Source organism: Ostrinia nubilalis, chromosome 2 (assembly GCF_963855985.1).
Source record: "Ostrinia nubilalis chromosome 2, ilOstNubi1.1, whole genome shotgun sequence".
Lineage (NCBI taxonomy): Eukaryota > Metazoa > Arthropoda > Insecta > Lepidoptera > Crambidae > Ostrinia > Ostrinia nubilalis.
Window position 1 is genome coordinate 15,057,351 of NC_087089.1, and position 12,993 is coordinate 15,070,343.

At 42.1% G+C, this 12,993-nt stretch overlaps 1 protein-coding gene across 1 annotated transcript in view; it reads right to left on the minus strand.

Annotated features, from left to right (window-relative positions):
* Window positions 1–4,152: 4,152 nt before the first annotated feature.
* The window catches only part of LOC135078968 (adenylyl cyclase 78C), a 128,224-nt gene continuing 119,383 nt past the window's right edge, over window positions 4,153–12,993 (minus strand). The window contains exons 29-33 of the mRNA XM_063973576.1: window positions 6,132–6,277; window positions 5,087–5,309; window positions 4,890–5,051; window positions 4,462–4,516; window positions 4,153–4,405 (exon numbers count right to left, since the gene is read on the minus strand). Coding sequence (XP_063829646.1) covers window positions 4,153–4,405; window positions 4,462–4,516; window positions 4,890–5,051; window positions 5,087–5,309; window positions 6,132–6,277 — 839 coding nt within the window. The remainder of the gene's footprint in view (window positions 4,406–4,461; window positions 4,517–4,889; window positions 5,052–5,086; window positions 5,310–6,131; window positions 6,278–12,993) is intronic.

Sequence of the window (12,993 nt, forward strand, 5' to 3'; positions counted from 1 at the left end):
CAGCGCATGCTTTTGATGAGCGTAGGTCCTTACCTAGCCCCAGCTTGGGCGGCTGCGCGGCGGGCAGGGCGGGCAGGGCAGGCGCGAGCGGCGCGGGTATTTGCAGATGAGGGGCAGTGTATGGTGATGAAGCTCTTTCCACAATATAGAAGAGGTATGTGTTTATAGCTCTAAAAAAGGCACGCGCAAGCTTAGCTTAGGTCTTACCTAGCCCGAGCTTGGGCGGCTGCGCGGCGGGCAGGGCGGGCAGGGCAGGCGCGAGCGGCGCGGGTATTTGCAGATGAGGGGCAGTGTATGGTGATGAAGCTCTTTCCACAATATAGAAGAGGTATGTGTTTATAGCTCTAAAAAGGGCACATGCAAGCTTAGCCTAGGTCTTATCTATATGCAGCTAGAAGAACTACTCTGTGTGTAGCTAGGATGAAGTACTCTGTGGGTAGCTAGAACAATTCTATGTAGCTAAAACAACTCTGTATAGCTAGAAGAACTACAATACGTTACCTAGCCCCAGCTTGGGCGGCTGGGCGGCGGGCAGGCCGGGCAGGGCGGGCGCGTGCGGCGCGGTGGGCGTGTGCGGCGCCGAGATGCTGCTGACGAGCGGCACTTTATGGTGATGAAGCTCTTTCCATAATATAGCTCCACTGTGAGTGGCTATAAGAAGTATGTGTTAGGGTCTCGGAAATGTCTCCGTCTGTATCGTCACCCGCGCAAGTTATAGCGTAGGTCCTAGCCCCAACTTAGGTCATCAGGTCAGGCGATTTTAGCGCGTATTTGTAGACGAGAGGCGGCACCATGTGCCGATGCTCCTTTCTTTCAGTTCCACTGTGTGTAGCTAGTAGAACTACTCTTTGTGTAGTTAGAACTACTCTTTGTGTAGCTAGAACAACTACTCTTTGTGTAGTTAGAACTACTCTTTGTGTAGCTAGAACAACTCTGTGTAGCTAGAACAACTCTGTGTAGCTAGAACAACTCTGTGTAGCTAGAACAACTCTGTGTAGCTAGAACAACTCTGTGTAGCTAGAACAATTCTGTGTAGCTAGAACAACTCTGTGTAGCTAGAACAACTCTGTGTAGCTAGAACAACTCTGTGTAGCTAGAACAACTCTGTGTAGCTAGAAAAACTGTGTAGCTAGATGAAGTAGCTGTAGCTGATAGTGCTCCTTCCTTGCAGTTCCAGTGTGTAGCTAGAAGAACTATTACGTTACCTAGCCCCAGCTCGGGCGCCAGGCGCTTGTAGCTGATAGTGCTCCTTCCTTGCAGTTCCAGTGTGTATCTAGAAGAACTAGTATGCGTTACCTAGCCCCAGCTTGGGCGGCTGCGCGGCGGGCAGGCCGGGCAGGGCGGGCGCGTGCGGCGCGGTGGGCGTGTGCGGCGCCGAGATGCTGCTGACGAGCGGCGGCGCCATGTCCGGCCGCCGCACCACCATGCTGCTGGCGTGAGGACGGATGCCCAGCTCGATGTCGCTGGGGGAACGAAAGAATAAGAACACCTTATTCAGCATAGAAAAAAATAAAATATAAATACAGTACATGACATTAAACTACACTCAACATCAAATATACCGCACCTTCCGCGACGCGAACTTTAAAGATTTTTTTCTGACACAATCATGGTACCCCAACAATATTGGTGTCATTTGAAAGCCCAATAAATATCCTTAAAGAAAAATACATTTCATTTCTAAATAAATGATTAACATATACCATAAATGTGACTTGAAAATAGACCTCACTTTGAGCTCACCTCTGGGATCAATTAGACCAATTTTTATGGTTATAAAACCAAAAAAAGATCTCACGTGTCCTCTTTAACAGATGGATAGCGATTAATCCCAACTTAACAGTTTTATAGTCATAAAAAATGGCTATAGCGTAACTACCTATTTTTTGAAGAAGTGACTCTGGATCCTTGTAAAGACACATTTTTGGGGTAAAACCTTCCCTTTAATGAAATGAAGTTTAGAACTAGGCTTTCAAGTGGCACCAATGTTGGTGGGAAGTGGGGATGCATACGTTTGATAAGTGCTTGTCGCGGGAGGTACGATTTATTTGATGCCGAGTGTATAAAGTATGCTGAAGTGGCGTCCGCTCAGCTACATTCGCGACATAGCAAGCCATGCCGAGAAGCTGGTTTTCAGCGGGAACCATTTTAGGTACGATGAGGATTGCGGATTGCGCGCCCTCTTAACCGAGACCATATTGAGGCTACCAGCCAAGAAGGCACGCAACAGGGGGCGTTATGGACGGTGATGAAAGGTAAGTAACCACTAGATTCATTAGTCTCATTCATTCCTCGAGGTTTGGTCATTCGAGCCTGATAATCCAATGTTTTATACATTCATTATGTTGTACATGCTATCAGAGGCAACGAATTTGTGTTCTAAATTCGTTAAATCAACTCCTTTGGAAGTCAGTTTTATGAACAAATTAAGAAGACATCAGTGACTGTGTTTACCATGAGTTTCAATTAGGTGTGCTCGCTAGCGACTGCGTAAAAAAATTACATTAACAGCACCCCTAGCGGCTACTTTCAAGAACTAAAATCTTAATAGATTTTTTGACGCACTCGCTAACGAGCACAATACATCTACTTAACGTTAAACTTATGGTAAGCACATATCTTCTTAATTTGTTCATGATGCCCAAAGATGTTTTAACGAATTTAGAACACAAATTTGTTACCTCTGATATGAGATAGATGTTAAAATACAAATGTATTAAAATATTTTGTTATCCGGCTCGAAGGGCCAAAAGATATGTAGCGATATATGGGGTAAAACGTTATATTATTTACATATTCGAGACGTGGACAAGCATTGTTGGTTTTCAACACCAGAATAATTCATATTTCATTCGAGTGGATATTTACGTTTCATTTCTTAATAATTATTCATAATGAAATTTTTTACGTTCGTTGATTTAAAAGTTACTAGATATCGCACAGAAAATGACAATAACCTAGTTCTAAAGTCTGTCCTCTTGAATTTAACTTTTGTATTTTGTCTTAAGAAGAATTAATATTAAACCAAGTGACTCCAGCAAGACTCACCCAGTGTGCGGCCCGTGCCTCGTGCGCGCGCGGCGCAGCTCGGAGCGGTGTCGCGGCGCGCTGCGCGTGGAGCCGGCGGCGCGCACGCTGCCCGCGCGGCTCGTTGCTGGGAGAATACAGGCACGTTCATTTGCAATGTTTTTTGGACCGGCTGGTTTGCACCATCTTACTTCAACTTTAACAAACGTCATCATCATCATGGAGCGAGATCAAGCGAGAAGCTCAAGACCGAACGAGATGGAGGACTGTTGTGGACGCCCTCTGCCCCATCTAGGGGACATAGGACCATAAGTCAAGTAAGTCATCATCATCATCTCAGCCATAGGACGTCCACTGCTGAACATAGGCCTCCCCCAATGCTTTCCATGTTACCCTGCGTCCAGCGCTTTCCTGCTTCCTTTATGATTTTATGCTACAAACGTCAAACTCCATACAAAAGACACCGGTCATGTTTTAGTTACGGTTAAAGTCAGGTGGTGGTTCAGCCCAAAAGTAGGGTATAAAGTTTAGAATAATGTGGTAACTACATAGTTACACACAGAGGAACATTTATCTGCATGGGAAGGTGAGTGATGCGCTTGCGCATCTGTAGCATGTTGTAGGTAGATGTTGGCGGTGGCTCTCGTCATCATCATCATCATCATTTCAGCCACAGGACGTCCACTGCTGAACATAGGCCTCCCCCAATGCTTTCCATGTTGATCGATTGGTAGCGGCCTGCGTCCAGCGCTTCCCTGCTACCTTTACGATGTCGTCGGTCCACCTTGTAGGTGGACGTCCCACGCTGCGTTTTCCGGTACGCGGCCTCCATTCCAGAACCTTTCTGCCCCATCGGCCGTCAGTTCTGCGTACTATGTGCCCTGCCCATTGCCACTTCAGCTTGCTAATACGTCGGGCTATGTCAGCGACTTTGGTTCGTTTACGGATCTCCTCATTTCTGATTCGATCTCGCAAAGAAACACCAAGCATAGCCCTCTCCATAGCACTCTCTCTCAGTGGCTCTCGTACCACTCTCCAATCTATGTCAGTATACCAGATGCAGTAGGCGAATGAGAGGAATAGAAACTTTGTCGACGCTAGGGAAAGTTGTCTGTGGCTGTCCACTTACAAATACATAGTCGTTGCAGCTACTGCATCCAGCGGGTGCGTGTATATCCTCTTGCGAGCCTGTAGCATAATATAGATAGACGATGAAAGGGAGAGAGCGCGGCGGTACTTACAAGTAGTAGTAGCAGCGGCAGCGTCCAGCGGGTGCGTGCATATCCTCTTGCGCGCCTGCAGCATGGTGTAGACGATGGCGGCGAGCGAGCGCGGAGGCTGACGCGGCCCCGTACTACCCACCACGTGTGCATGCGGCCTAGGGACGCTAGAGACAGTGCTATATCTGTTGTAGTTGAGCAATGATCCACTTACAAGTAGTAGTAGCAGCGGCTGCGTCCAGCGGGTGCGTGTATATCCTCTTGCGCGCCTGCAGCATGGTGTAGAGTCTACACCACTACACTGTAGATGATGGCGGCGAGCAAGCGCGGCGGTGGCCCTTATACGTCAGCACACCAGACGCAGGAGTCGAATGAGAAGAAGCTTTATGAACGCTAGGGAAGGTTCTATGTCTGTAGTTGGACACCTAGTAGACACTCACAAGTAGTAGTTGCAGCGGCAGCGTCCAGCGGGTGCGTGTATATTCTCTTGCGCGCTTGCAGCATAGTATACACGATGGCGGCGAGCGAGCGCGGCGGGGCTGACGCGGCAGCCTCGTACTACCTACCTACGCGTCAGTACACCAGTTGCAGAATGGACGCTTTGTTGACGCTATGGACAGTTCTATGTCGTGATCCACTTACAAGTAGTAGTAGCAGCGGCAGCGTCCAGCGGGTGCGTGTATATTCTCTTGCGCGCTTGTAGCATAGTATACACGATGGCGGCGAGGGAGCGCGGCGGGGCTGACGCGGCGGCGGGGCGGCGGCTCGCGCGGCCTCGCACTACCCACCACGTGTGCATGCGGCCTAGGGACGCTAGGGACAGGTAGTTGTCTACTTACATGTAGTAGTGGCAGCGGCTGCGTCCAGCGGGTGTGTGTATATTCTCTTGCGCGCTTGTAGCATAGTATACACGATGGCGGCGAGCGAGCGCGGCGGGGCTGACGCGGCGGCGGGGCGGCGGCCTGCGCGGCCTCGGACTACCCACCACGTGTGCATGCGGCCTTTGCCTTTCACTTCTACCCCGCCGCGGCTTTCTAGCTCGAAGCCGCGGACTTCTAGCAGCTGGAATAAAAACACTGGTTAATAATAACCGTAGTTGGCACCACTGGCGAATAAGGTGCGGTCACTCCCTGGCGGCTAAGAGTGACGCCACCATATAGTGTCATCGTCATCATCATTTCAGCCATGGGACTTCCACTGTACTCAAAATATAGACCTTCCCCAATGATTGAGATGAAACATGTGATACACCTACTTACAACTTCTAGTGCTACCTGGGTGGCGTCACTTCCATTAACAATTGACAGGTCAGTGATACGGTAACAAAAAAGAAGAATAAAAAATGAGGACATAAAGGAAAAAGTGTGGCAAAAGGGTCACTATCGTAGCAGACCCTGGTTTTCAGTGGGGCGATGGGTTCAAAAATGCGGTCTATTAATTAAAGAAAGATACATTTATTGGAGGAGGCCTTTGTGCCAGTGGACGTCATTTGGCTGAAACGAACGAACGAACATTTATTACAATGGACATCACACAAATACAGGCAATTACATAGACATGACAGTGGCACATAATAATGGAAGAAGAAAAAATAAAAACAAGAGTAAACTGAGCAGTGCCACTCATTCACCAACAAGATGCCCACTGCAACGGGACCCCACTCAGCATAATAATATGCCGTGGCCCACGGTGACGAAGGCCACGGCGCTGATTTTCAGTGTGCCCCATGCCGAGTGAGGGTCACGGACCATTGGTAAAATAAATAAAATAGTAAGCTGCATAAAATTGTCTAGATAATACATAAATAGTAATATTAGTGCACAGATAAATACAAAAGGCGGGAAATCGATAAGGATGATAACTAAAGTAATTAAGTGCAGTTACCTGCTTGGTGTACTTGGTGACCTGGATGCGGTCCATGAGGCCGGTGCTCTCCATGCGCGAGGCCTCGTTGACGGTGTTGCCCCAGATGTCGTACACCGGCTTGCGCGCGCCGATCACGCCGCCCACCAGCGGCCCGCAGCTTATGCCTGATCGAGATACGCCAATGAGGGCTATCGTTTTTATACTTAACAGTTGGCACCCCTGGCGATTGACAGGACCTTACTCTACAGTGGCGCCATCTTGATGAGTGCAAATGCGATAGTCCTCCTACCACTTTAGCGCTCACAAGTTGGTGCCACTGTCTTCGGTACTAGCAAGTGACAGGACCTTACTCTACAGTGGCGCTAACTGGTGAGCGCTAAAACGATAGCCCTCATTGCTTACAACTGATTAACTGACATTTCAATCCGGACGGATGCGCAAGCATGCGTCAGAAGCCGGTCGTCTCCGAGCGTATCCAGCGGATATGCGCGCAGACGCACGCATTCCACCGCATTTTTGGCCGAACGGACGCTGCGCTGAGCGCTGACTCGCGCCGGTCAATGTGAATCCTGCCTTGAGTTGATGGGTATTTCTCATCGCCACGGTTCTCATCGTCACCTTCGTGGCGAATTTTATTTCTTACTTATTTCAACTTTTTGTAAACAAAAATTGTAGCGCTTGATGTGAAGATTGTATTCTCAGTAAATCAGCCAAATAGTGAGTCTCGTTTGGAAGCTTTAACGTTTTGAATTTTTTGATGCCACGAAAGTGATTCTGTACTTCACAGTAATAATTTTTTCAAACTTTACAACTGTAAATGACTCTTAAGTGTTTATAAAACATATATTTTGTCTTATTTTCGTAGATAAATAGCAATAACATAATATAAATAGGTACCTACATACAAGATAAAATTTTACCGATTACGTCACCTACTAACCCAAGTAGCATTTTACTCCATTTAAGAGTTCACATTTAGTTCCAATGTGTACTTAAAGCATTAGTACAGTTCACTCGTGATGTTTATGCTGTATTATTGCAATTAATTACACCTATACCTGTCTAAGGGACTTATAGGAGTGTAGACTAGTGTAGAGTTATACTTTTATACGATTGTTGGTGTTATAATACTCTAACAACTATCCTTTAGTCAGCCATCTGACTAAGAGCATTATAGGAGGGTAGAGATACGGCAACCGCTGTTTAACGGCCTACTTGTACGATGTTATAGAGCTAGCATTTTAATAGAACACACGTGGTCATTTATAAAGCCAAAGGCTGTTATGTTTACTTGTTTTAGACTGTTATACAGCTAGTAGCTGTAGTAGGACTTGTTTGTGATAATTAAAATAACCTTTTTTTACTATCTGTACAAAAGTGTTTCAATGGTTCGCATGTACACTGTAGGCTGTTAAAAGGACTATATTATGTGTTGTCCATTAACATCAATAGCAGTTTATTTGTCCACAAGTACTACTCTTATTTGCTTTAAGCTGAACATGAATGTGATATTCTATTACACATTTCCCCAAGCCTGTTTTTAGTTGTTCATGGTGGTTCTGTACATGATGCAGAGGAAAATATTATGCCTGAACCTGAAATTTCCCTTCAAAATATACAGATATCAGAGTGAGATGATTGCAGTTCTAGTGATAGTGAATACCATTTTGATTTGGACAATTATTTAACCTTTCGCAAAAAAATAAGAACATGGGCTATTGAAAATCGTATTCCTCATTCCGCTTTGAATAAATTGTCAAGCATAATAAACGAATTTAAACCGGGAACACTACCGTCTGATGCTTTAGGTATTCATACTTGACTATTAGTACCTGGGCTAGGCGATTTAACGGACATTAATAATTTTTATTGCGGATCTCTAAAATTTCAGTATTTGAAAGAATTAAAGATACACAATTGACCTGAACTAGGTACATCTTAAAGCTGTACATAAGTTCACATTAGAATAAATTTATAGACATTAGCGCTGTAGTGGTACAAATGTGGAACTTCATATAGATAACAGCATTCTAACAGAACACATGTGAACCTAATATACGCTCACCGCATTAAATTGGAGTTTTAACAGTTCACATAGCCGTATTTCATTTCCACCATTTTGTTCTACATAACCTAAAATATTTACCAAATAAATCTCCAAAATTAATGCAGATTTATCACAAAATTCGCAGATAGAGCGATTGAGTTTTGGTTTCATGTTATAATTAATTACCGTAATATAATTATAATGCCAATCCAATATCAAAAACTGAAAATTGTAGATTTACTCTCAGCGAGTTTTAAATATTTTAAAATGAATATCGCGTTTTTACAGAGGCGCGTAAATATTTTAGCTGTAAATATGTATACATTTCACGATAAAGTTGCATTCCCAATGGCATTAACATTATTAAGTACATATTTAAAACCCGTGTTATTATTTGCATAAATGATTATCCGCCCGAGTTGTTTCCCTCTTGGCACTCACGTACAAATACCAAACTAATATTAAAATGTGGAAATAATTTAAGACACACGTGAACTTTAGGTAGCATTGGAGTACTTTTGTCGGACTTTATAACTTTGAAAGCTGTGCATTTAGCCACTTGTTACTCTTTATTACACTCACGTACGTTGTATGGTTCACACTGCGTCCCATATAGTGCCGTAAGTCAGCCTTAAGTCCGATGTTACTACTTAAACTGCTATTATAATGCTATTATACTGCTAATGTACAGCCATAGTGAACTTAAGGCTGTCTAATTTGTGCCCAAACTGGTTCTATAAAAGCATTATAGCAAGCTATACAGCTCGTATACAGCTGACATACACAGCTTGTGGAGTACATGTGAACGACTAGTGAATAGAGATGGGTTATACTAGGTAAATTTGATACTAGGTGCACCTATTCCAAGTATTTATTAATACTTGATCCAAATACCTATTCCACCTAGTACGTAGTAATTTACCATACTTGACGCGACTAGTGCGGACTAATCCACGTATTATGACTTTAAAATACAATTTTCTTTGAAAAGATACAACCGTAGTATTAATAATGCAATTTGAAATTGAATAATAATGTTTTTGCTGGCTGTTGATTTATTGATATCCTCCCTTCATACTTCAACAGGCTATTCCTATCTCACACCTGCCTGCGCTCAAATTTGTTTGTCAGACAGAGACGGAGTGAATCTCTACGTTCGCACATAAGCTTAGCGAGAAATACGCGGTGCGCGTAATACACGACTACGGATTATGCAATAATAACCTCTATTACTTTGATGGTAGGGTCGGAAATCGTGTAATTTAAAAAATACTAGGTGGACGACTACGGATTATGCAATAATAACCTCTATTACTTTGATGGTAGGGTCGGAAATCGTGTAATTTAAAAAATACTAGGTGGATCAAGTATTTTAAAAATTGGAATAGGTGCCACTTAGTACTGTAAAATACCTAGTGTGTGGATCTGTTCTAGTAAATACGTCTCATCTCTACTAGTGAACTCTTAAATGGAGTAAAATGCTACTTGGGAAGTTACAAGATTCTACGCAATTGGTTTTAAGGGTGACACTGGTGGCATTCTGAAATGCTAAAGAAGCAAAAAACGGATTATCAGTACCTCAATAAAAAAGAACTCTAACTGATTATCAGTCCCTCAACAAAAATATATTTTTTATTTAGGCCTCGTATTTTTGTTTTACAACTTTTAACTCAAACTTCAGATTAAAGGATGGTGCCAGGGTCTGGACCAAGTGCTGCCCAGAATCAATCCATAGTGCATTTTGTTCCTCAGGCCAATACTAATGTGTAAACCGAAGTGCACTGAAATCTATCCATGGAGTTAAGAGAAAAAAAGAGTTATGTTTTGAATTATTTAAATACAAAATATCATCGATGTATACGTCCTACGCATAAGATTTCGCGATTTTGGCATTAAATAACACTCGATATGTTGAACTTAACCGTAATGCATCCGTACACTTTACTTTAGTGCGACTTAGACATTATTTATAAGCAATCTAGCGCTGTTGCAGTAGTTTGGTTAGTTGACAGAAATCATTATTTCCAAAATGAAGCAAGAAGTTTAGTTCTCTATCCTTGCGAAAAATCAATTTATTGGTGTATTACAATCGATTATTGAAGTTATTGTAAGCTAAAACTTATAAAGAATGTCTAAGTCGCACTAAAGTAAGGTGTACGTATGCAGTATGGTTAAGTTCAACATATCGAGTGTTATTTAATGCCAAAATCGCGAAATCTTATGCGTAGTACGTATACATCGATGATATTTTGTATGTAAATAATTCAAAACAAAACTCTGTTTTTCTCTTAACTCCAGGGATAGATTTCAGTGCGCGTCGGTTTACACATTAGTATTGGTCTGAGAAACAAAATGCACTATGGTTTCATTCTGGGCAGCACTTGGTCCAACTTCCATACATGGATTGGCACTGTCCTTTATTTTACAAACAGATACACAGTCACATACAGACATACAACAAAAATACGAGGCCCTTATTTATTTATTGATGTACTGATCTTTACTTACCACGTATAATTTATTAGTTATTAAAATATTGTAAAAACATAAACACCAGTCACTATATTTTAAAATAAACCAAAGCAAGAAGTGATTTCTTGCACCTTCGTGTATAAAACACCACGAAGGTGATGCCACGAAGGTGACGAAAATTTTAGTTTTTTATGAATTATCCTTAAAGGACATCATCCACGTTTCATATATTTTTGGTCCAAAATCAAAAGTGCCGGCCAACAAAAAAAAGTGCTGTATTCTGACAGAATACGTCTGCCTTAGCATTTGTTACTATGGCACCAAAGCCGTAACTCCACTGTGCGTCGAGTATTTGAGATCTAAAAGTCATCGACTATTCATACATTTTTTGTTCAAAATCAAAAGTGTCGGCCAATAAAAAATAAAGTGCTGTATTCTGACAGAATACGTCCGCCTTAGCATTTGTTACTATGGCACCAAAGCTGTAGCACCACTGTGCGTCGAGTATTTGAGATCTAAAATTCATCGACGATTCATACATTTTTTGTTCAAAATCAAAAATGTCGGCCAATAAAAATAAAAGTGCTGTATTCTGACAGAATACGTCCGCCTTAGCATTTGTTACTATGACACCAAAGCTGTAGCACCACTGTGCGTCGTAGTATTTGAGATGAAAGTCAGTCGTTTCATATATTTTTAGAACTCAAATACTACGATGCACAGTGGTGCTACAGCTTTGGTACCATAGTAATAAATGCTAAGGCGGACGTTTTCTATCAGAATAGGTACAGCACTTTTGTTTTTTGGCCGGCACTTTTGATTTTGGACCAAACACAAAAAGTTACGTATTTTTTTCGCGGAACGACGATCGACCTACCTCACCTCCCCAATGGTCGAAGCGCGACTGACGTTAACCGAATAGAACACTGTGATTGGTTTCTGGTGTTCGGTTTAACGGCAATCTTGTATTATTACTCAAAATTTTAGGTACCTAAAATCGTGTGACCAACGTATTTCGCTTTCTCAATTCAAAATAATTATAAGAAGATATTTTTTTGACTATTGTGTGGAAAGTATATTTAATTACGATGATTTTAGTATAGCCTGACCAGGAACATAAAAACCCTGGCATAGAGGCGCGTCAATTGCATTTGATAAGTAGTGCAACACTGAGTACAGTCGTACCTGTGTTAAATTAATAGGCTAACTTTATGTATCAGGATTCAGGATTACGGGTTAATTTGATATTTTCATAAATTAACGAAAACATATTATTATGGGTAACCTGGTTTAAATAAATTAAATGAAACCACCAATCGAGCAAGTAGGATTTATTTTATTAGATATTCATCAATAATCAAATTCAGAACTGCTCATGAACGCTTCAAACTCGGTACTTCTTTCCCAATTCCATAAAATTCAACATTAAGAAAGTGACAAAATTTTTTAAAATAGGTAGTTGAATCAAACCACAGCTAATTTTCATAGTGGACTGTACTATACGATACATGTCAGTCAATTTGACATCCTTTGTCGGAAACATTATTCAATGAAAATATTGTCCGAACCCTTAGTATTTCTCTTCGACAAATATTTTAACACATTGTGAACCACTTTTCTTTCACGACTATAAAAAGATTTTAGCAATTTAATTCAAAAAATCAGTTATATACTTACATTTAAAATAAAGATTGTTTACACTTTGACAGCAATAGACTGACATGCAAGGTGACATGTCAATGAAGTTTTCAGTTATAGATGAACTACACTGAAATGTCCCACCGACGACATTGACAGAAGGGCGCCACCATCTTCGTGCAACTTTATGGTTTCCACCGTGGCAAAAGTCGGAACTAGCGATCCGCTATTGACAATGGCCCCCCTGTCAGTGTCAAATAAAGGACAGTTCAGTGTAGTTCATCTATACTGTTGCCATTAAAAGAAATTAGTACCATTAGTTTTCCGCAACATGGCGAGGGTTTTTATGTTCCTGGTCGGGCTATATATGCTACACACATCTATATATATAAAAGAAAGTCGTGTTAGTTACTCCACTTATAACTCAAGAACGGCTGAACCGATTTAGCTGAAAATTGTCAGGGAGGTAGTTTAGAGCCAGGAGAAGGACATAGGATACTTTTTATCCCGTTCGAAATTAAAAAAAAAAGTCTGCTTATTTATTGCCATTAAGGCGGAACAAAGTTCGCCGGGTCAGCTAGTATTGAATGAAAATTGTGGATGCAGTAACCAAATGTTTCATTGCAACCGAAGGTGTGATACGATGAGAATGCGAAAAATGACCCCGTTTTTTATCGTTTCATGTGATTTTTTCGTATTATTTTTGCTTCTATTACGATAAAA